The following is a 23837-nucleotide window of genomic DNA, read 5'->3' as shown; positions in this document are numbered from 1 at the left end:
TCCCATATGCACAGGTTACAAAAATACCGTTACAATAAAAGAAGCCTTTGTGCTTTAATGCAAATCTTTTTATTACATCACAGAACCACCTCTTACACAATCAGAAGCACTGCCATTCCCCAATATGGTATCAATATATGGAATAGAAAATACAATAGGTACAGTACAAAAACCCACTATTTAACAGTTTTAGACAACAGGACAGTCAATAGCAACACAATGTTAACACTTTAACAGATCTCTTGATACATTTTCACAATGGAAATGTATGTAAATAAGTTGGGCTAATGTCAAAACGGCAAACTTATTTTGTTTTATTTTTTTTATAGACCGCATCATACAAAAAGCACATGCAAACTACCTAGTCTGCCAAAAAAACAGACGCTTACCTCACGTGAATTAGGTAATAGTATTGTGTTTTAAGGTAACGATCTGTACATTAATTGCGCTTCAATTAGAGAAAGTGAATTGGATGAACAAAGCTGTAACTGAGGGCAGTAAGAATGGTTTTATACACAAACAATATTGAACAAAGAGTTTAGAACACACTAATGGGAGAAAGAAAAAGACCATAAATTTGTGATTGTAGAAGGTGTAAGCATAATGTAAATGTCATCTTCAGTATATTTTTTCAAAGTTCACATGAAGATTACCTTCAGGCCAAGCTGAAGGTATCATAGTCATAACATTAACTACATTATACCGGATAGACATGGTCTATTCTGTATTTTTCCTTAACAGTACAGCGCTTCACTTAAAACCAATTAAATATACGATCCTTATTATCGGAGTCTGAGAAGGCAACTCCAAAGACACCACACTCAGAGATGTCAGGAAACAAACCGCATGTGCTCCCACATAAATGCGAAGTAACCAGTTCCTTAGGTCTCCATTTCGTCTACCTCGCCAGTGACGGCCGCTTTTGTTTCATGGGTAAGGTTGGATTCTGCCTTTTTTTGTGATGGTAGACCTGCATCACTCCGATCCATGTCAGTGCCTGGCCCAGAGGTTCTGGGTCTGGTCCGGGGCCCCATCTCTATGAGCTTCTCCACTGGATTCACTGGATGACTTTTGGGGATGAGCAGGTTGTGCTTGACCTTCCTCAGTTCAGTCATCTTGAAACCCAGTAGCACCTTGGCAGTGGTTCTCTTGAGGCTCTTCAAGCACCTTGTGCGTCTATTCCCAAAATAGGCACCCAACTCGGATTTGTTGAGGTTCAGCCTTTTGCACAACTCCTCCGACTCGCCTTTGGTGATGTAAGGGTTTACGTTAAAGTATCGGAAAATGAACTGTTTGCGCTCCCAGGGCACTTGGACTTCCAAGACAGTCGGCTCCAACAATAACTTCACGCCTGAGCTCGCAGACGGTGGGAGCATCCGTGCCGCCATCTTCTCTTCTCGCCGCCTTTTGCACTTTTCGGCCATTTGTTCTCGCTCCCGCTGGTTGGTCTCCACCACCTGCCTCCAAGCCTCCTCCAGCCGCCTCGTGCTGAGCTGCTCTTCACTAGTCTCTGGAGTGTCGACGGTAGGAGCAGGTGTCAGAGGTGCTTGTGGTTTGGCAGGTGTAAATGCTTGCACTTGCTTCATGTGAATCTGTTGTGGGATCTGCAAGAATAACTTTGGCAGTTCATTCTGTGTCGGTACAGGCTGAAGCATGGCCATACCACCAGCAGGCACCTGATTTCCGGCAGAGATTCTCAGAGGTTCTGGCACCCTCTTTGGTGAAGAACGGCACCGCTGTAAGTGCAGCATTACAGCCTGCTGCGTCAGCTTCCCTGTGTACACTCCATTGCAGTATACACACTTGAAGGCCTCAGTCTTAAGTATAGCATGGACGGTCGGTGCCACAAAGTGCTTTTGTTTCAAATGCTGAAGGTGCTTGGCTGGGTTCTGAAACTTTTCATAGCAGAAGGGGCAGCATGCACTGCTGATTTTCACAGAAGCTTGGCAGATGTCTGGATGGGTGCTACTGGGCAGCATTTTCAAAAAGATAAGGTCCAGAGCACTGGTAACCAGGACAAGGTTGATCTCCATGTCCCCCAGGAGGTCCTTCGGTGCTGTAGTGGTAATATCAAAGTAAGGGAACATGATTTGCCCTGAACGGTCCGTGTACACCCGGTACTCTCGTCTCAGCAAGTCACAGTTGGCAGTTGTTTTTGGGTGCTGCTCCTTCAGATGGTCGATGAGCTGTGTGAGCGAGAAGAACAAAGCTGAGCAGTACAAACAGTTCAGGCCATGTAGAAGGTGCTGGATGACACCCTGTTCTGAAAGAAGAATCTTGCACATGAGGCATTTCACAGTTTTGTCTGGCATTTTCTTAAGGAAGGGCGCCCTGACAGCCACACTTTCACAGTTTGCTGTGATGGATTTAGTCCTGTGGGCGATCTCCATGTGCATCTCATAGACATTCGAGGGGAAGAGTTCATTGCAATGTGGGCAGGTGATCCACTTCTTAGTTTGCTGAGGTGAGTTGTTAGCTGACACCACTGGCTTGAGAGGAGTGTTCATGCTAGGTGGCGCAAACGTGTATGTAGGTAAACCATTTATCCTGTTGCCGGTGGGAATCAAGTGAGTGAGTAATGACTGGGAAGTCATCATGGTACCCTGTGGGGTCGTTTGGTCTTTTGACTCCTTTTGGGCCACACCCACTGTTCCTGTCAAGTGGCTCTTGGGCAGAAGCATTTGATGGGCTTGTAGGTTCTGGAGCGACTGCACTTGGGCTGGAGCTAGGGACAGCGGTGCCTGTTGGACAGAGGCTGACGTCGACCCTTGGAGGGCTACAGAGGTCCCAGGTGGGAGCAAATCTTTAGTCTCAGCACGGGCTAGCTGAACTAGAGCTGATGCCTGGGGAGATAGATAGGACTGGTTGGTTCCAGGCGTGCGTATCAATGTAGTGCCGTTAGCAGTCCCATGAACTTGTTGCAAGGCTACCACTCTCTGTCCATGTTGGCCAATGTTGGGAACAAGTACAGGTCTGTTACTAAGAGTCTGAGATTTAGGAGCGATGTTTGGGAATGTTAAGTACATGCCGGTACCATTAGGCGGTTGGATAGAACTCTTGTTTTCACTGATCAACTTTTGCACCTGTGAGTTGACCCAGGTGTGCACTGGCTCCGTCAACATGTGATGAAGCATCTGATCCAGAGTTCCCATGTTCAACTTGCATATCTTGCAAATGTAGATCTTCCCATATGGTTGCATTTTGTAGCCGATGAACTGCTGGGCTAAGCTCTCGAGGTGCCGGAGAATGACGTGCTTCTTGATGGCGGTGAGGGAAGAGCTCGGGTACCCACATCTCCGACAGAGATACTTCTCCTTCTGTGACGATTGAGGCCATTCTCTGGTGGCCGTGTTGGGTGAAGAGAGGCTGCTAGGGGAGGTGTGGAAGAACCTCACGTGTTTCCTGAGAGCCCTGGCGTGGCCGACGTAGTGGCAGTCGGAGCAAGCCTCCAGGGCACATGCTGAGTACTCATAGTGGTGGCACCGCGACACATGGCCCTTGAAGGTGAAAATATTTTTTGTAGAATACTTGCACAATGCACAGCACAGTATCTGGGAACGATATGGCCACTAAAAAAAGAAAAGAAAAACATAATTACTACCACAATTAAATGCCTTCACAAGACAAAATACTAACTGTAGTCATGGTGGATTGTCAATTCACATAAAGAAATAAATCCTTTCCTGGTCGCCAAAAAGGTACCTATACTTTTCTGTTTGTGTTTCTTTGTGTGATATTTTTTTGTCTTAAGGTCTAAGTTGATGTAGAAAATGTAGGTTAGTGTTGTTTTATTCCTTACAGATTTGTCAGTTGGCAGCTAGGTTTGAAGGCCAGCAGTGGAGCAAACACGTAACCACTTCAGCAGTGTCCTGTCTCCTTAGTCTAGTTGTCTTTATGTGGGTGAGTTCACATGGTTTAGTTAAATCCTCTGCCTTTCAGGGGTCTCATTTATAAAACTGTGCGTGGGATCGCTACTAAAAGTGTACGTACGCCCAAAAGCCAAGTTTTGCGTGCGCCAAAAAATATTCCGATTTATAAAACCCTGCGTACGCACACCGTACTCAGTCTTTGCTTTATAAATCACAGAGTGCCTACAAGTGTGCGCGGCTGAATCAGCTTCACGTTCCGCCCTGTACACGCCCCTTTTTAACCATAAATGGTCAATGCAAATGACCTCATGAATTCGATCTGCATATAAAACAGACTCAGATGCAAGTATTATGTCTTGTCGGAAACAATGGCAGAAGTACTGAGAAAAGCAAAAAAGCGAAATTTCACGGAGGTTGAAGTGGAGACACTTGTGGGTGAGATGGAGGCCCGAAAGGTAGTTTTGTTCGTCGGTCACGGGATTGGGATCGCCAACAACAAAAAGCAGAGTGAGTGGCAACATGTTGCTACAGCAGTGAACTCTGTCAGTAGCACGGAGGGCACAGTCCCAGAATTAAAAAAGAAGTGGTCTGACATAGAGTTACATATTTTTATGTAGCCTAGTGTTATGGTCCCTAAATACCCTCTCCCTCCGAATCCTGCCATTTGCATGGTCCGCCAGAAGTGCCATATAGTGCAGCATTACCACGGCGCAGACCTCTGTATTTATAGGGTTACGGTAATAAGACTGACCGAGAACACCTTGGATAATCAGTTTGTAATCACCCACGTAAAATGTTCTTGAACATAACCCCTTTTTAATGCGTGATTTGTCATGAAAAGCATCAAGAGTAACGGACAACGTTTGTGATGAGGAGTGTGGTTTGGTTTTCCACACTTGGGATTTAATTGACATTTGATTATGTGTTTACAGTGTCACATAAAAATATTATGTTATTGACACATGTTGGACTGATGCTTTATTCCATGCAGTCGCGCCGTCAGTGGACAGTATGGAGTGACGGGATTAAATATAGAGAATTATTTTTTATTTGTATTCTAAGGAGATGTTTCTGGAGTAATTACTGAGAAATAACGCAGTAGATTTAAATTATTCTGATTAGGATTTAACGCATGATACGGGTTGAAATTAAATGTATGAAGGGCGATGATAAACATAATCGTTCTTCTCACTCTACAATTCTTCGGTCTGACTTCAGTTCACCACCACACCATCTGTGTCGCCAATTCTCCTTTTCCTCCAAACCATGCGTACGCATGGGTCAGAGTTTGCTTAGGGCTGAGCACATTTTCCCGTCAAGTTGGTTTTTTATAGATCACAACCTTGGCGTGGAAAGTCACGTACGCCAATTTCAGCCCCATTTTGTGCGTACGCAACGGTTATAAATGAGACCCCAGGTGAGTGATCAAAGCCACATTTACCTTTTTCTTTGTGTAAGTGTCCTCCTCCGTGAAATCTTCCCATTCCGTGTTCTCAAAGGCCTCTTCGTCCTCCAAGTTCTCCTCAGACTTTTCACGGAGATCCTGTTCAATGGGGTCAAACACCTTTTTTAATGCTCTTTTCTCCTGATTTATGCCACACAATCTGTGGAAATCTAATTTCCAAGCGTTTATTAATAAAATAGAACATTTGGAGTTAGAATTTCTTAGGTCTGAGAGAAAATGCTTTGGACAACTTCAGTGCATCTTCCAATCACATAGGAAATCAGAAGGTCAACAGACTGGTTGTCTGGATCATTAGGATGAATGAAACAAAACAACCTTTTTAGAAAGCGCTCTGCTTCTTTGGTTAAGAATTAGCATGTGGATCACACATTATCCATACAGGATGTATGGAATAATAAAAAACGTTTGTATGGAAATAATAAATAATTTAAATTCTAATGTAATACAAGCAACTAGTATGCCAATTTTGAGGGGAACTGTTTAGCTTGCATATGTGCTGCATGGGGAGCCTACCTTGAGAAGCTTCTGGCAGTCCTCAAGGCCCAGTTCACTCAGAATGTTCTTCACTTTCCTCCGTGACTTGCGGATCTTCTCAATATTTTCCACTGGGAGTTGATACATAATTTTTCCGTGGAAGTCAACTCATTTGCCTGTTTCATAAATACATAGAGCATAAAATGTTTCAGTGACTGCTTCATAGAAGAGCGAATCAGAAAAGTATCAAATTGAAATACCCTACAAATAATGTATAACATTTATTTTCAGTGACGCAACAAGGACATTCTAGTGTTGCAATACATATTCATTTCAGAATTGTACATCTATTGTGGATATTGTAATTGGCCCCGTTAATCCTGGTAGCCTGTGTAAATATTGCAACAGGCTAGACATTAATCTATAGGCCCATATTAGGCAATACCCCAACACTAAGCCCCTGAGGACAAGAAGAACTCAGTAGGGAGAAGGAACACATATAAGGCGTTGAACCCTCCAGGCATGGCTCCTGTAAAAATAATAGCAGCAGCAGCTATTAAAAAATGCTGTCACTAACGAGCAGATTTTAAAAAAATGACCCTACTCTGAGCTGTATGAAACAAAACATTCAAATCAACAATTCTGGTGGTATTCAGTGATAGATTTTTAGAGCATAGAGATCAGCATTAGACTCTACCCGTAAATCAGATAGATGTGGACGACCACATTGGATCCAGGACCTACGGGAGAGGAATTCTGATTCAATCCACTTATTTGTTGCGCAAACCACGGTGTGAAACCCACTTGTCTAGGCCCAGTCAAGAGAGAGCCAGTCTTCAATGGAGTCTGAAGAGGAGTGGGAAAGATAGAGGTTTGTCATTTTGGATGTAGAGGAAGATCTTCTTAGTTGGACCATCTTTGACTTTTTTAGTGGCCACCTTGCTAGTGATGAACTTGAACGACTAGACTCTTTCATCTCATATACACCTGCAGGTCTTTAAGAACAAGGTTCTAAAGCAAAAAGACAGCCTTACTTTGACACACTGTGTTCGCCAAAATACAATTATGATGTCATGTTTGCTGGATAAATATTCCCGCAATCATTTATTAATAATCTAAATAAATAAACACATAAAGCCCCTCACTAACCCCCCCTCATTAAATCACATTCTAATATGATAAGGTTTTGCTTGGATATGCATTGTTTGTTAACGAATCCACAATGTTTTTTAATCTGAGATTAATGTCCGCTTGTACATGGAAATTGGATGGTTGTTTAGCGTAAATTACAAGAGAAGATTTTGCACAAATCAAATGCCTGCTAAAGACCAGGGCGCTTAAAAAAAAAACTGTACACTCAACCTGTATTCATCATCAACAATATGACAAACATAATCAATGCATAAATACACATTTTTTTCATGCAGCACATCTGCAGTTAATATTCGTTTTAGCCTATCTGGAAAGTGAACAAAGCACATGTCCTTTGCCTTTGAGTTGTGACATTAAATGACCTATATTATGACCAACCATTGTATGACTACAGCCACTTTGTGCACATCACATGTATCCTGATGCAAACGTATTTGGGCTAACGAGTTGTTATTGAATCAAACCTATCTGATGGTGTTTATGTATTGGGTGTGTATATATGGTGATGTCAGAAGTAACATCCAGTAACATTATCATGCTATGACAAAATGTATATACTCGCGATGCATAACTTACTGATAACCAAATTATATGTCAGATGCTTAACCAGCCCTTACCCCAGAGGATGGGTTGGTACTGGCTACAATAAACCAGAGGATGGGTTGGTACTGGTTTCAATAAACCAGAGGATGGGTCGGTACTGGTTACATGGTGATCACAGGATGGGTCAGTACTGGTCACATTAAACCAGAGGATGGGTCAGTACTGGTTACATTAAACCAGAGGATGGGTCAGTACTGGTTACATTAAACCAGAGGATGGGTCAGTACTGGTTACATTAAACCAGAGGATGGGTCAGTACTGGTTACACTGGGAATCTTGTGACTCCGCAGCAGAGGGCTCCCCAGTACCCACACTGGTTTTCAGCCGCCACTCGATATACACACACGGCGACCAGCATAAATGGTGACCAATGATTTCCTCTAAATGCACCAATAATGAAAGATGTGTGGATGCATAGAATAGTAAGTTTACCAACCTGCGAACGAAAATAAATGTGATTCCGCTTTGTCGCCTTCCTGTTGAAGAAAAAATGGCGGTCTAGTTTAGGATCTGACGTTTTAGGAGGGATTTGCATATCGCATCCAACCGACCAATGAGATTTAGTCGAAACTCATAATGTGGAATTTATTTTACGTTTCGGAATAAAAGTAATTTTAAATTAACTCTGTATTAAAATCGTTACGTGGGTTAAATCAGAACGCGCATGTCTCATTAAACGGTTTATTTCAATGTAGACTCGCCATGCTTGCGTATAGTTGTGACTGCAGAATGTCACGTGATAATCTCACGGATAGCCAATGAGCTGTCATAAAAGTGAGCTAAATGGGAGGAGCTAAAGAAAATCTCGTGATTTTGAGATTAGGCCATTTTCTTCGGACGGCTCGGTAGCGTTATTTTTGTGAAAATGGCTTCTAAAAGTTTAATTATAAGAAATATTAAATTTAACAACGATAAAGCCCCATCATCCACTCATTTTTATTGCTCATGTTTTTCATCTTGACAATTTTGCTATTTCACACAATTTACTTGCATTCTATGCCATCTCTTGCTACTATAAATTGAAGACAGAAAAACTTTTGTTAGAAAAAATGTTTAAATTAATGTTTTTTTCTTTTCTAGAAGAGAATATTGGTAGACATTTTCATCAGTCCTCAAAATTACCATAATTTTAAAAAAGAGAGGTAAACGAGTACACGTTGGTGGTTAACCAATGGTACCACAATTATCTTGGGACTGCAATTGTTGTAGGGACTGGAACAAAGCAACAATTTCAATCAGATGTATTAAATATTCACTTTTATTACTTTAAGCACAACCTACAATTAAAACACGCTATGGTCCATTAGCGCCAGAGACAACAAGTAACAATACATTACTTGTTTGAAATACACTCGGGACAGGATTTTATTAGTTTGGAACTGGAGTTCATCCAGGTCAACTTTAACAAACAGCTTCAAGAGACTCCAAGTGACATCTCTCAAATACCTTGCTTCAGAGAAGCATTAAGGAGTACTGCTGTAATAATTAAGCTATGCCTGGCATTTATTTTTACATTATTGGTATTGCGCTTCTGGTGTGTAAAAAAATCCATCACTGGACAGAAACTTTAACATCATAAGTTCAAGGTTTGTATTTTTGTTCTTTCTTTTGAACATTAAAATGTCTTTAGTGCAATATGGACAACATGGTGTTATTTCAAATGCAGTGGCACATTTGATGATTTGAATGTCTTAAAAGTTAACCTTTAATGTACTTTTGACAAAGGGGCTCTCTGAAGTATACTCCATATACTCTCTAGTGTGGCTTGTTATATTCAAGTTAAGATCACAGTTGTACAACTCTCCCCACTCCCCAACAATTGAAATTGCACACAAACTATGAAGCATTAGAAATACATAAATATATAAACAGGCAAATACTGTTTTGATGGGTCACAGCATGTTAACAGATACATAAAGTTACTTCAATTAGCCCCAACAGTGTTTTTTAGAGCAATAAATTAAATAAAAGTGAATCACAATTGAGATTAAAATATTACAATGTTATGCCTTTAAAACTATGCTAGTTGGGGTCCTACACATAGAATTCAGAATTATATATCTATTTTGATATCTTTCGAAAATCATGTTACAAAATCTATGTGTTGAACAAAGCAATTTACACGACAGGTAATACGGAAAGATTTAAAAATCAATAGTACAATTATGTAAACGTTTTTAAATTACGGAAATAAACCCCCTCCCAAAGTGGCAGGGGTCGATCGCCACAGAGTCGTCCATTTTGTTGCATAATGGTGTTTTCGGGCAGATTGTTGAACTGTCGTGAGAGAGACGTGTAAGGGAGGGGAGTGGGGGGGGGGGTTGAAATAAGGACGTAATTGTCCGAGGAGAATCCAGGAGTACTGAGGTAGGAATTTACCACGCATTTCCTGTTTTCAATATTAAAAAATATTGAATGAAAGAAGCCTTGATTTGCTGGTAAAACAAAAATAATCTATTTTCCAAGACGGATGGAATGTTGACCAAATTTAGCTTTCCCTCGATGTCAGACCCTGTCCCTTTCGGACCGCAGAAAGGGTTAATGGGCTCTGTGTCACATATCGGATTCAGATGGACTTGGACGGATGATTGAACACCGCACTGTGGTTGATCAGGGAGAAGCTCTTCATTGTGCCGTCTAGTGCCACACCAGCCTCCTGCATCCCGCACCTGCAGGTACGGTAAACAACATGGCATACAGGTAAACAATAGAGCTCATCATCACCTCATCATCTGTCGTTTGTCGATCACAGAGTGGCAAGGAAATGGGAATCTTCTGTATCACTTATCTATAATCTGGATAGGTGGCAAGCGCCACCTACACTCTTTGGATCCCCAATGACTCTTACCGCTAAATGCGTTCAAAAAAGCCTCCGCAGAATGTGACTGTTAAATACGGTACTGAAGTGTGCCTGCGCACATACTGCTGTAGATACGGTACTGAAATGTGCCTGCACGCATACGTATGTTGGGTAAATCACGCAAGTTATGCAAGTTCTCAGTAAATGGCACTGAACGTAAAACGGCCTCCTTCGCCATCTTATAGCGAATGCATGAAATCCTGACAGTGTAGCACAATGTTGAAGACGGGAGAACTCATGCAGCCACTGGCAAGTTCCGCTTTGATGTGCGAGTGCCGCATGCAGGGGTAAAAAAAGGTTGAGCGAGTAACGAGAACGGCGCCTTTGGGGTTCTCCAATCAAGCTATTTTTAGCCAATATCTACCGATCATCGTGTACGATCAATCGACGCATCTCTAGTAAACATTAAATTCCTATTTGCATTTCTCCAACTCTATGAGACCATATACCCAAATCTTCTTTAACTTTATTGATTTGACTCTTCCCGATGCTCCCTGAGCGGCGAAAGAATGTGTTCAGGGTGAAACCTGACAAACCAACTGCTTATTGCATGCTTACCAGTCTGCAGTGTATATAGCATAGTAGACAGGCATCTGGGGCTCACTGGGCAGGCAGGTGAGCTCCTCCAGCCCGTTGGCTCCCATGTTTGGGAAGAGCAGCCAGTCCCCGAGACTGAGCTCAGGCAGCAGACAGTGCTCCACCACCTCGTCCAGTTGGTCCAGGGACGGCCCCCACAGGCTGCTGGGATACACCAGCTCCTCAGTGCAGAGAGCATGCTACACAGGGCGAGGAGACACATGTGGTGAACATCCATCCCTTTACCAGTGCTAATAAAAACCCAGCTACCGGGATTTTACCCATGAAAAGGGGTAAAGAAAAAATAAATTCACTATAACTATTGTTCAGTAAATCAAGTATTATGGCTGGTTATTACATAAAAAATGGTGTCACTTCGTGATTTCGTAATATTTTCCATTAATGTTTTTTGTTCATTTGGGTTTTCTTCATTAAACACATCGGGAAAATAAGCATTGTTGCTGACTTTTTCTATTCAGTCTCCCACTGGCCATGGCCTTGGTGCAGTAACAATTGTTTACAGAGGGGGCGCTGGGACTGTCAGCCAGTGCATGTGTAGTTATCCATTTTTTACAGCCACGAAAGGTCTTGATGACAATTTAGTTGTCACCCCAACCATTCAGCTGTATATAATACCGGCCTGTATCAATGCTTTGACTACAAAGCCTTTCCTTCCGCTCTGTTGGGACTTGCGGAGGTCACCTGTGGCCAACTGACCTTGTGAACAGACGGGGCAGGGATAGTATTTCCTAGCAGCTTGCGGCGGAACGAGCCGTACACGCCCTCGTTGATGTAGTACTGGAACTCTGTGTCTGTGGCACTCAGCTCCCCTGCGGGCACAATACATCGGGCATTCTGTTGGGCTGTTCTGAAGTAGATGGCAAATGTTGAAGGTTGGCGGCTCTTTGACAGAATAGCCACGTACTTCCAAATGAAGAAAAATTAACCACAAGTTCCATGTGGTCATTTTTTTCGAAAATTTCGCAAAGTAATTCCACAGGAACCATAAAGGGAAGCAGTTAAACAAGACATCAAAACGACTTACCCTGGGCCAGACTGCCCCACTGTTGGTTCAGGACCTTCTTGCCAATCACGTTGACAGCCAAACTGAAAACAGAGGCCACATAGAAGGTGCCTGGCTGGGCCAACACCTGCACCCCAGACAACGGAGGGAAATAGGCATCCAACAGTGGACTGACCGCACACTCAACCTAAAGACCAAAACACAGAGACTTAGCCAGAGGAAGCAGAGCCTTCACAACATTCCTCGGCAACCTGACTTGACTGGCAACTTGCACATGGGCGGCATGTGGCTCAGGTGGTAGAGCGGGTTGGCTGGTAAACTGAAGGTTGCTAGTTCGATCCCCGGCTCCTACTAGCTGAGTGTCGACAGCTCACCCTGACAGCTACTGACGAGGTGGCTGTCGCCTTGCGTGAAGACACCGCCGTCGGTGTGTGAATGTGTGGATGAATATTAGACAATATTGTAAAGAGCTTTGAGTAAAGCGCAGCTTAAATGCAGTCCATTTAACTTTACTGTACAGATTTACAGGGGTCAAACACAGTCAATGTTTGGTCCAGTCATTTAAAAAGGGGCAGATGTTTTTTTACATGTTGTTTTGTACACCTGAGGGCTAATGTTTACCTGCTGGAGTTGAAAGTCTGAACCTGTGATTCCACCACCGATGTCCAAGATGTTCATGCTGAAGCCGAGCTCGGCCTGAACACACATCACAAAATAACAACTTTCATCAACAAAATGTTTTTCCTAAGGTTCAATGTTTAACAGTAACATCAGAGAGCACAACTTGAACCCTTAGCTTAATGAATGCCTGGAACAGCCCTTAACAGAATTAGTTATTCACACTCACGCTCACACTCACCCCCATGTCGAAGACGCAGCGGGCATCCGAGAGGGCATGGTGGTAGGCCTGCTGTAGGTCCGGGCAGGAAGGGGGAATGTGAAAGGTCACCCCCACAACATCCAACCCCAGCTCCCGGGCTAACTCCAGGAGGTACCGGCAGCTCTTCAGGGAGCAGCCGAAGGCCACGCTGGTCTCGGCCGCATGAGCCTCAGTGGTGAGCTGCAGCAACAACCTGGAAAAGACAGAAACACATTCAGGGTGACACAGCCATCAAAACATTAACGTCCGTATAGAGAACTGAGTAACTGGTTAACTCAGTGAAAGTGTTGGAACACAAGAAGTTCCATAACTACTGCCATCACGAAAGCATGTCCTTCAAAGAGTCAAAGTCCTACATTGACTGTTTATGCCAAAGTCAAATATAATCCAATGTCAGAATGCATGACAGAACCTTGGAGAATCCGAGTGAACTGTTATCATTGGTTCCAATCTTATTGTGAACTAGTAGAATTGAAAATGAATAAGCCCAACACGATGAAACCATACATATTAAAGATAAGAAATAGCAGCTGTGATATTATGAAACTATTAATTTCCACCTACTTTGCCTTGCTGTGTGCCCGGGCGATCTTGCAGAGCTCCGCCTGGTTGTCACAAACAAGGTGGCACACGTTGTTCTTTGCGGCATACTTGATGTGGGCCAGCTGCTTGCAGACCCCAGATAGGATGACGTTCTCCGGGGGTACGCCTTGCTCCAGCACCAGGCTCAGCTCAGCCTAAAAGAGAGAAGATATTGTGATTAGGAACCAATCTGACAGCCTTACATAAACATGCAAAACAAAGTACCTTTAGCGTTACATTATTACGGTCTTATTAAAGGGCAACTTCACCCATTTCACATAAGCTTTGTATTTTTAGAACCCCCCGCATATTTTTGAATGGTCTAGCATCATTCCCTTATTTTCTGGAGAGACTGGAGAGATCCGTATAGATCTCAGACCTGCAAACTCCTCAGAGGAAAAAAGGTGACAGTGTCACGGGGGGATTTTTTTTTTATTGTAATATACAAATGACACTACTCTAAGCGTGACTTAACAAAACTCTTTATCAAAAATCAATGTCAAAACATCCTTAAGGCTTATAAAAAATATTTTATTTACAACTGTCACCATTTTTAGAGACAAAAAATAATTATTATTCTGTGAAGTTGATGAATTGTCACTTTTAGGTTTTCTACCCAGTTACCAAAAAAAGAAACATTTGGAATAGTATGCGCTGTGGCAAGCACATGGTTTGCATGTGTTACTTCGAAGGCAAAAAAAATCTAAAATACAAGAAAACACAAAAACCTACATTCAACCAGTGGGGTATGGCCCCTGACTCTCTGAGGAGGTAGGTACCTCCAGGTACCACCTCCATGCCAGGGCGCCCTGAATTTATGTTTATTAACAGCTCCTCCAATGGGGTCAAGACAATTTGAGGGCCAGATCCAGTCTGCCGACTGTCGGCCTATTCACGATTTGCTTAAAAAAATGGCTAATTTAAATTTTTACCAATACGATGGTGGCAAAAGCTTACCAGTTTTTATGTTTTTTATACTTCATTTCTATACTTGATCCGCTGACCGCTTGGAAGCCATCGGAGTACATATTTCTTTAGAAGAAAGGGGTTATGTGGTAGGATCTTTAAGAATGCTTAACTGGGATATTTATATATTCATGGCTCAAATATTAAGGATCATGCTTTTGAGGTGTAACTAACGCATTTACGCGGTCAGCGATCCGCTGCCAGGCTTTGGTTCTCCGGGTTGCAGAGGCTTTAGCGTTCCCTTTTCTTGTGATAATGTCCTTCTCCTCGTCATAGCTCTCCAGGAGAACCTGAAGTTCCATTTCATTGAAATAAGCGGCCCGTTTCGCCATTTCGAACAGGGTTTCCATGATCCATACATCACGTCTTTTTAGGTTTGGCGGTGACGCGCACAACCCTGTGATAACCAACCCCGAGTTGATTGAACTAATGCATAACCGCTGCTGTGGAACCGAAAACTCTGGGTTAGTCGGCACAGGGTAAATCAACCTAGAGTTCAGCGTTAACTCAGTGTTTGTTAAACCTCCGTTCGTGGAACACCCCTCTGGACGAGGGTTTCGCAAGCTCTCTTGAGTTGTTTGGCGCGCATGAGCGGTAGGCGACCGTCTCATCCAATGGCGAGCTCAGTTGGCGCTGTGTGCTTCAAGATTCCGATTGGCCCAGAGAAATGTCAATTATAAGAAAGATTCTGAAGCAAGTGCTGAGATTCCGATTGGCCCAGAGAAATGTCAATTATAAGAACGATCCAATAATTTTTCTATTATTCTGGACCCCCCCCCCCCCCAAAACAAAACTCTCCGGTTCGACACGATTCACGTGAATGACCAAATTGACCAAGAAAACGGCGATTGTCGCCGAAAAGCGACAAGTTTGCAGCTCTGAGATCTCCAACACTTCCTGTTTTTAATGACGCAATATGACGATTTTTGCGTACAAGAAAACAGGAAGTGTAAGAGGGGATGATTCTCGTAAGACTACAACCACTAGTCCAACCCCCCTCTAGGGGGTGGGACCCACTGACGCTACAGACCTATTAGAGCAGTGCCAGTGGGTGGGACTTCACCAGCAGAAACTAACATCCACAGCGTCTGAAGCTAAGATAACAGAGGCTGTTGATAAAACTGAAGTACATTGGCGGAGGGTACTGGATCTGACATAGAAGTTCACCATTTCGAAAGAAATACAAATGAGGACTACCGTATTTTCCGCACTATAAGGCACACCGGATTATAAGGCGCACCTTTAATGAATGCCCTATTTTAGAACTGTTTTCATGTATAGGGCGCACCGGATTATAAAGGCGCATAGAATAGAAGATACTGCAGTCAAACGTTTGACTGGGGTTGCGTTATGCATCGACTAGACCGAGCTGTGCTAAAGGGAATGTCCACAAAACAGTCAGATAAAGTCAAACTTTATTAAGCGTTCTGACAACTCCAGTCACTCCCATGGTAACGATGTTCAAACGTTAATGTGCATATTAACAATATCTCATCAATATCTGATCAATATCAATATCTCTTAACAATAAGCTCACTTTTTCAGTTCATTCCCCGTCTACGAATCCCTCGAATTCTTGTGTGTCCGAATTGAACAGTTGGGCGAGTACGGCATCCAACATGCCCGGATCCCTCTCGTCATTATCCGAGTCAGTGTCGCTGCTGTTGCCTGGCAGTTCAGTGATTATTCCTGCCTTCGTGAAAGCTTAGACCACAGTTGAGACTGTTATATCAGCCCAGGCATCCACGATCCATTGGCAGATAGTGGCGCAAAAAACGCCTGGCGCTGTCTCCCCGTCTTGGTGACGTGTGTTCGCCTTCTTGGCCCCGTCCACACGAAGCCGATTTTTTGGGTGAAACCGCATAAATAAACGCTTTTGGTGGACACGGGCTACGGCCACACCAAACGCGTGTAACGTGCCTAACTTGAAGCTTGATCATTGTGTGTCACAAAAATGGTTCAACGCGCCAACGCGCCTGTGGCTGCGCTGGATTTAGGAGTCCGAGGTAGGAAACCCAAACGCCGCCGTATTTGGGTGCATGATAGAGTTTAGATCGGGTTAGATTAAATAGATTAAATAAATAACAATAATCGGGTTAAATAACTTCACATGGTGTGTCTGGTGTGTTTCCAGCATTCGTAGTGTTGATCAGCAGATAGTCCGCCAAGACGTTGAGGTTGCTTAGCAACCAGAGACGCTGTCCATGCAAGTGAATGGAGCGTTCCCTCTTCGTCATAACTATCAAACCAAACATCCTTCACATTCAAGGAGCGAACATTATGAAATTAAAATGCACATTTCTCGTTAAAAATGTTTACATAAACGCATTTAATTGCCTAACTATGTTACTATTTCCACCCAGAATAAAGAAAGATGTCGGCCGTATGCTTCTGTGCAAGCGTCACTACTCTCTGCCAGTGACGTCGGGTCAAGCTCCACGCTGATTTGTTCCATTAGTAGATGGAACAAGGAGGTGTCCGATAGGCGGAGATGATCAGCGGGAGTGGCCGCCAGCGAAGCTGTGCATGGTGGGAGTTGTTGTATTCAATCCACAAGCGCCAAAAAGTCACTTTCTGCCTTTTCTTGGTCAAGACTGCACCAAATTAGAATTTTATTTTATTATTCGACTACATATAGGACCCAATTTCAATACATATTCATGCCTCCACCGGTGAAATGCTCCTTTAAGACCAATTATTAAGTTGAGGTCTTATTAAGACCCAATTAAGAGGTCAAAGCTACACATTTTCTAACAAAAAACGATAACAGAGATTAGCCTTGTGGGCATTGCTGCCATATTGGGCCAGATATCCCACCCAATCTGGCAACACTGCATGCGGGTGACCTTTTACATAACTTGACAGCTTGCAAAGTGGTATCAGTTAATCAGGTAACCAAGTTATGAACGAGTGATGGCTCACGTAGTGATGGCTCACGTAGCGCACAAACAAAACGCCTTTCATCCCCCCATGATGCTGGTGTTTAAATCTTTAATACACTTATCCAACACTGGATTAGACATTCACATAGCAGCAGTGCAACCACCATCGCAGTGGATGAGAGACCCACCTTGTTGGTGCAGACGAAGCCGAGGCCCAGGGAGGCCAGCAACTCGATGATGGCCGGGCTGCTGTTGCACTTGACAGGGTAGTAGGGTTGAAGATTTGGTGCCAGAACCTGCCAGCGCACATGCTGCCGCATCAGGGCCCCCAAGTCGCCCACCACAAAGGCACTCCTCTCCACCTGGGGACACGGTCTGGGAATGTTAGAGAACAGAGACGACAGCAGGCAACCTGTCGCTCGGGCATTTACATTTAGGGGATTTTGCTGACGCTTTTAACCAAAGCGACTAACAACCATTAATTCACAGATTCACACACCAAGGGCGGAGTCGAACATGAAGAGGGACAGCCAGCTCATCGGGAGCAGCCAGGGTGAGGAGACCTCGACACTCAGGAGGAGCCGGGGATCCAACTAGCAACCTTCAGGTTACCAGTCAACTCGCTCTACCTCCTAAGCTACTGTCGCCCGGAAAATGGAGGGGAACCTCAAGTTAGAGAACAGAGACGACCGCAAGCCACCTCTCGCTGGAGCACAACCAGCTGGTTTACATAGGCCGGTAGTAAAGTAATACCGTTGGTTTAGGATTATGGTCCTGACACATGGGAAATCCCATTAGATTCAATGGAGAAAGATAATTGCTCAAGAGGATTGGTGTGTGTCTCTAGTAACATCGACTGACTTGATAGTATAAGCAGTGCTATTTTAAATACAACCTTGAAGTAAACCTTTACCAGTTAAGACAAATCGACAAGTTTCTTAAGGTTTTCTTCTCGCAACGTGAAACTGACCAGAGCGTGTTCGGAGATGTATCCATCGATGACATCGTCAATGGTCACTCCGTCCTCCAGGAGCTCGATGACATAGCACGGCTCCTCACAAAGTCCTTTCATCTTAACCGTTTTCCGCTTAGCTGACAATCATAAAGAAGAGTGAGGCGAATAGAGAAGGTCACGACTGAGCCAAGGGGGTCCTGCCGGTATGCAACAAACTGCAGAGAGACAGGGGAGACGAGAACGGTCACTTAAAATCAAAAAGTCTTCAAATTAGCTTTTATGTTATTGCAATAAACTTGAATGAATTGGACAATTAACTTATTATTTATTATTATTAAGTCTTACCAAGATATAAGTATAACGTTTTAGGTCTAGGGTTAGGGTCTTTAGGTCTAATTAAGAGGTCTTAATGACTTATCACTCAGCTGTTCAGAAAAGCTACACGTTTTCTGAGAACAAACAATAACAGTCTGACAGAGATGAGTCTTGCGGGCAGTTTTGCCAGATTGGGTCAGATTTCCCGCCCAATCTGGCAACACTGCTTTCGGGCGATGAAAAACACCTTTGACATTACTTGATAGCTTGGAAAGGGTAGTTGTGCATAAGAAAATTGACTTACATGGACAAGTCAGGAGAGGACTTGTCCCACTATCAGCTAGGGTCCCAAGGCGGCTCAGCGTTGAAGTCAAAGTGCTCCCGGTAGAGAGCCGCCCCTAGCCCTTCTGGGTAGCGGTGATACACCTGTGCAGAGACAGGGGAGCCCTGCACACCAAACAGACACATATATTTGTATCGAAGGCATATCAAAAGAGAAACGTGATGGAATACTTTGATAACGATTCTCATTCATGGAATTACAAACACACTATACACCATCTGATTATAGTTTCGTTCAGTGAGATTGATAAGTGACGTTATGTGAATAGGTTTTGGTCCAAGCCACTTTCGATAAGTCCTCAGTGAACTCATCTTAATACTGCCTGTTATGATTACCTGACCATAACAACGAATAGCTTATATTGATGTTGAAAGATTTTAAGATTTATACAAATGCCATGAATTATCAGTTACAAATAACTCACTGGTTGGAGATATATAACCCATGGTGTTGTTGTTGATGGAAGATGACAGAAGATGACAGGGTCCACAGACGACTGGGAACACTAGCGGCGCTCTCGCCTGAGAACTCCTCTAGCTCACTTTATTATCTAAATACTATTTAATAACCGATCGCACAGTGTAACCAATAATAATGACTCGGCTATCGAGTGGAATGAAAAGTGGATCAAAACAACGACGTCCCTCCTTGCCCAAATAAGGCCTGATACAATGTATCGTGGCTACAATGTATCGGCCTGTCAGAGTGGCGAAGGATAACCCGCCATGTTTCACCACAGCACCACACACCACAGTTCATCGAGATAAGATGTACTTACGTGAGATAACGGCCACAATGATTTGGAAAATCGTCTTCTCTTTTTCGGCGGAATTTTTAAACGGTAGTGGGGGCCACAATAAAAGAAAGAAAAAGGCCTAAATTTGCCATATGGTTCGACGAGGGGCGAGCGGTCGTCGGGCGGTGTGCTTTCTCTGGCTAGTGGGCGGAGTCTACGGGAATAAGCTAGGGGAAGTGGGGTTGTTCACCGGGTCGGGGGCGGGACTTCCTCGTCGAGTCCAGCCAATGCAGCTAGGGAAAGTGGGCGTGTTTGTCGAGTCGGAGGAGGGACATCCTTTCCAAGTCCAGCCAATTGTGTTCATAGTCTCTGAGCAAACACCAAATATGCATTTCCGATTGACACATGGACTATGATTAGATTTGTTTAAGGTGACGTAAGTGTGAACTTCGCATTATTGACCGTCAATAAAATCTCTCACGAAGAACACTGTTTAAGTGTGATTTAAAACTCGCTATTGGAAGTAGGCAAATACAGATAATACTGTATTCTTGTGAAAACTTACTGACTTACTCACTATAATAGATAATTTACTTTTAACTAGCGTATTTCATCCATGCCCAGGGTCAGTGGAAGGACAAACATTATGAAAAAGGCAAAGAAGGAAAGGTTTACTAACTAACTGATTAACCTATAGTACCGATAATGAACACAAATGCCAAGGTTCCAACCGGCCGCAAATGGAATGCCCAAAATGAGGTTGACCAAGCTGTCGGTCGCCTGCAACACCGGGAGATTGTGGCCAGAGTCCAGGCAGGAAGAACAGGGCTAGGATGGGGAGAGGTGCCAAGCCTCTGGTCCAAGGCGAACCCTTAGGAGTGGAAGGAGATGGTGGTGGCAGAGGTGACGAGGATGGAGGAAGATTGCTACAATATCATGGCTGTGTCGCAGGGCCGACAAGGAAGCTGGACAACCTGGGAGGGACTTGTTAACCGGAACATCAGTTGATCAGACCTATGGAAGATTCCACAAACAAGACTCAGCTTCCTCATTCGCTCAAACTACGACACCCTTCCCTGTCCTCTGAACCTTCACCAGTGGTTTGGGAACGAAGAATGCTGTTGACTCTGCAATGCCCCCAACGCAAGCCTCCAGCACATCTTATCAGGCTGCAAGATCGCGCTTTAACAGGGGCGCTACAGATGGCGCCACGACCAGGTCCTGAGAATACTCGCCGAAGTGCTGGAGGTGTGTCGACAGGGTAACGAAGAACCACCATCAGCAGAGGACCACACCAGCTTTGTCTCAGAAGGAGGGGTAAGGAGAAACACCAGGCCAACAGAAACATCAAAGCCCTTCTCCTCCGACCAGGTGCCCGTTTCAGAAAGCAAGTTCAACAAACTCTAAGTTAAAACCTTAACTCTAGGTTGACCAACTCTGAGCTGTAAAACTCTGAATTTTCGGTTTCAGAACAGGTGATAACGCTTAGTTCAATCAACTCTGAGTCAAGGTAACTCTGAGTGAAGCTCGTGCATGAGGATATAAAAAGCCCTCATCAATGGAACACAGATAACATGATTCACCATGGCAACAAGTACTAACAAGCCTCGATCCTCCTACTTCTCCCCAGCGGAGTTGCAAATCTTAATGACTGCATATGCAGAAAGCGAGCATATCTTTTTACTAAAAAGCGATACTATGGCAGCAGCCAAAAAGCGGGAGCTCGCGTGGAAAAAAATTGCTGACCGAGTCAGAGTATTTGAGAAAAATAAAATGTTTTCTCTTGAATGTTCCACTTATTCAACAATTATATTCCATATGTGTGTTTGTGCGCACAGGTGCAACCCAACAGGCCCCAAACGGACTTGACTGCAACTAAAAATGAAATATAAAAATGTAGTTCAAACAGATAAGGTATAATTTATTAAGTACAAGCAATTGTGAAGTTATTTGGCCTGCCCTCATTAAACAGCATTTAGTGGCTGCATTCAACATGTGATAGATATATTTAAGTAATTAGGGAAATCTGCTAAACAAAGAAAAATCCCAACACTGCCAGTATTTAAAATTGTCTATATGAAAGCAACACCTAAATGCCTTTTATACATACAAGTCTCCAAATTTGTGTTTTCTGGTTATCTTAAAATTTGACCTCCATTATAGCCAACAGAAAAAAGGCAGAGTCAGTCAGAAATGATTGAAGCATATCATGTCTCTAACAGCTCTTTCATCTCGTGCATCAGCAGGGGGGTCAGGATTATTATCTGGATCATTGGGGGAAAGAGTAGGACATTGTTCTCCTCTAATAGTGCCAATGTTGTGGAGAACCAAACATGCCACTATAATGTCACAAGCCCTTTCCGGGGTGACCCTGAGCCTACGAAGGCACTGGAACCGGGCCTTGAGTATGCCGATGGTCATCTCCACTCTGGCTCGTGTCCTGCAGTGAGCCAATTTGTCGTGTTGCTGTGGGCAAGGGTCAGGGTCAGGGTAAGGGGTCAGCAGATAGCGCTGGCAGGGGTACCCTCTGTCTCCGAGTAGATAACCACCAAACTCTCCTATGATTATACAAGATACACTTTATTGTTTCAGTTGTAATAGGAGGAAACAAAATATTGATCATAGGATACAACTATACCCTGGATATATAAACTATATATATAAACTCACCACGGGCAAATCTGGCACTCAGTGTAGACTCACGAAACATTCGTGAGTCATACACAGACCCAGGCCACTTCGCTTCCACATTATTTACCATGTGGGCTGCGTCACATATGATCTTCACAGTGGAGAACAGTAATTAGCTGTATAGTGAAGCATATTTCATTTGGAATGTTAAAGGCTACTATTTAGGCCTACCTGTACATTAATGCTGTGGACAGATTTCCTATTCACATAATCTCCTTCATTTATTGAAGGAGCTATGATAGGAATGTGCGTGCCATCTATGCAGCCAATCACACCTGGAAACCCTAAAATATATCAAATTTACTGATTAGTGCTTCAAGTCTCAAAGCTTTATGACATAAATGAATTACTGCTTAGACTGATACCTGCAATTCTGTGGAACTCTTCTTTGAGAAGTCTGGTGGGTCTGTGACTTGGGAACACTACAAACGTGCATAGTAGCCGTTTCGGTGCAAGTGTCACATTTCGGACAGCCCGACAGACAGTTGTCTTGGACACATGCTCTGCATCACCGACGTTATACAAAAAACTGCCGTTGGCAAAGAACGAAGTGCAATACAAAGAATTTGCTCGGAAGTGAGCGTGTCCACGATGTGTCATGTGAGCGATGTGAGGGCTGAGAATATTGTTTATATAAATTATTGATGATGCAGAGAAACGGAAACGGTGACTTCCTGCATTTATACTGCAGCGCGTCCGTCGCGCCGCCTCCTGTTGGTGCTAGGGACGTGCTTTTGACGCGCGTAAAATACGTGCCGCTGCGCTGCGGCGCCGGTGTATTTGAGCCTGACGCGTGTTCCCTACAGCGACTGTTCATGTGCACTTGGGAAACAGCCGGTCGGGAATCTAAAAGTTCTTCACAGCAGGGCTTTTTTATCCTTACCATTCAGAAGTAAACAGAACTTAGTAGTATCAGTTTCAAGTTTGCATGCCTTTACTTCCATGCCTATCACCAACTATCCTTTTGCTTTTATTTATGAGAAGCACATATTGCCACTGTATGGAAGGCAACACTTGCCCATATCTAGAGCTTGTTTACCAGTAAACAACGTTTAAAACTCAAGTCATGCCAACAGACGTTACAACGTCAATCAATAGTAAAGTAGGCCTATGTGATATGATGGTTGATTTTTTTATATTAAGTAAAACGTTCATGTTCCGCCATGCTCATGCGCGTCACTAGTGAACCATACGTCACCAACTGGGAAACTCTGTGAACAAAATTTGGGCCGAGTTGCTGAAGCATGATAACAGCGTCACGCGGTGTCGTTCACGCAAACTTTCAAACGTCGCGAAAATGTTTTGCCTAGAATTTCCAACGATGTGAACGCACCATGAATCCTCGGACGCCAGCATTACCGGTCTGGCGGTCTCGAAGCAGTAATAGCGTTCCTGTTCGACTGGGCTAGTCATTGTTTATTGTTGTTGAGCAAACAAGCTATATATATATATAAAACAATAATC

At 43.6% G+C, this 23837-nt stretch overlaps 3 protein-coding genes across 12 annotated transcripts in view; 1 reads left to right on the top strand and 2 right to left on the bottom strand.

The window, feature by feature from the left end:
* Positions 1–50: 50 nt before the first annotated feature.
* On the bottom strand, positions 51–8092 carry adnp2b (ADNP homeobox 2b). 8 transcript variants are annotated; one of them, XM_030347031.1, is made up of 6 exons: positions 8000–8092; positions 7578–7693; positions 6506–6654; positions 5848–5984; positions 5311–5412; positions 51–3569 (listed from the first exon to the last, which is right to left on the bottom strand). In XM_030347031.1, exons 4-6 carry the CDS (start codon positions 5953–5955, stop codon positions 882–884), a joined length of 2898 nt encoding a protein of 965 aa, XP_030202891.1. In that variant the 5' UTR covers positions 5956–5984; positions 6506–6654; positions 7578–7693; positions 8000–8092; the 3' UTR covers positions 51–881. The 8 variants fall into 8 exon arrangements, with proteins under 8 accessions (XP_030202891.1, XP_030202894.1, XP_030202895.1 ...); XM_030347034.1 differs by having other exon boundaries at positions 6553–6654; XM_030347035.1 differs by having other exon boundaries at positions 6613–6654.
* Positions 8093–8798: 706 nt separating this feature from the next.
* Positions 8799–20031, bottom strand: azin1b (antizyme inhibitor 1b). 3 transcript variants are annotated; one of them, XM_030347038.1, is made up of 11 exons: positions 19725–20031; positions 18908–19050; positions 18304–18503; positions 17522–17695; positions 13468–13640; positions 12871–13096; positions 12645–12719; positions 12045–12210; positions 11717–11829; positions 10982–11199; positions 8799–10232 (listed from the first exon to the last, which is right to left on the bottom strand). In XM_030347038.1, the coding sequence occupies exons 3-11, from the start codon at positions 18403–18405 to the stop codon at positions 10130–10132; spliced, it is 1350 nt and encodes a 449-aa protein (XP_030202898.1). In that variant the 5' UTR covers positions 18406–18503; positions 18908–19050; positions 19725–20031; the 3' UTR covers positions 8799–10129. The 3 variants fall into 3 exon arrangements, with proteins under 3 accessions (XP_030202898.1, XP_030202900.1, XP_030202899.1); XM_030347040.1 differs by having other exon boundaries at positions 12883–13096; XM_030347039.1 differs by having other exon boundaries at positions 18304–18425.
* A 343-nt stretch (positions 20032–20374) lies between these two features.
* Positions 20375–23837, top strand: part of LOC115535650 (V-type proton ATPase subunit C 1-A) — a 29935-nt gene continuing 26472 nt past the window's right edge. The window contains exon 1 of the mRNA XM_030347042.1: positions 20375–20999. The gene's annotated coding sequence lies outside the window, so the exon portion shown is untranslated. The remainder of the gene's footprint in view (positions 21000–23837) is intronic.

This window comes from Gadus morhua, chromosome 22, assembly GCF_902167405.1.
Source record: "Gadus morhua chromosome 22, gadMor3.0, whole genome shotgun sequence".
Classification (NCBI taxonomy): Eukaryota; Metazoa; Chordata; class Actinopteri; order Gadiformes; family Gadidae; genus Gadus; species Gadus morhua.
This window is presented reverse-complemented; position numbering and strand designations above follow the sequence as displayed.

Coding starts and splice junctions, on each gene's coding strand:
- azin1b (XM_030347038.1), bottom strand. CDS start 18,405: ATGAAAGGACTTTGTGAGGAGCCGTGCTATGTCATCGAGCTCCTGGAG. Junction 13,641..17,521: donor GCTTCGTCTGCACCAACAAG/GTGGGTCTCTCA, acceptor TCTCTCTTTTAG/GCTGAGCTGAGCCTGGTGCT. Junction 11,200..11,716: donor CTGCCCCGTCTGTTCACAAG/GTCAGTTGGCCA, acceptor CGCCCTGTGTAG/CATGCTCTCTGCACTGAGGA.
- adnp2b (XM_030347031.1), bottom strand. CDS start 5,955: ATGTATCAACTCCCAGTGGAAAATATTGAGAAGATCCGCAAGTCACGG. Junction 5,413..5,847: donor ACTGCCAGAAGCTTCTCAAG/GTAGGCTCCCCA, acceptor CCCATTGAACAG/GATCTCCGTGAAAAGTCTGA. Junction 3,570..5,310: donor ACACTTACACAAAGAAAAAG/GTAAATGTGGCT, acceptor TTCTTTTTTTAG/TGGCCATATCGTTCCCAGAT.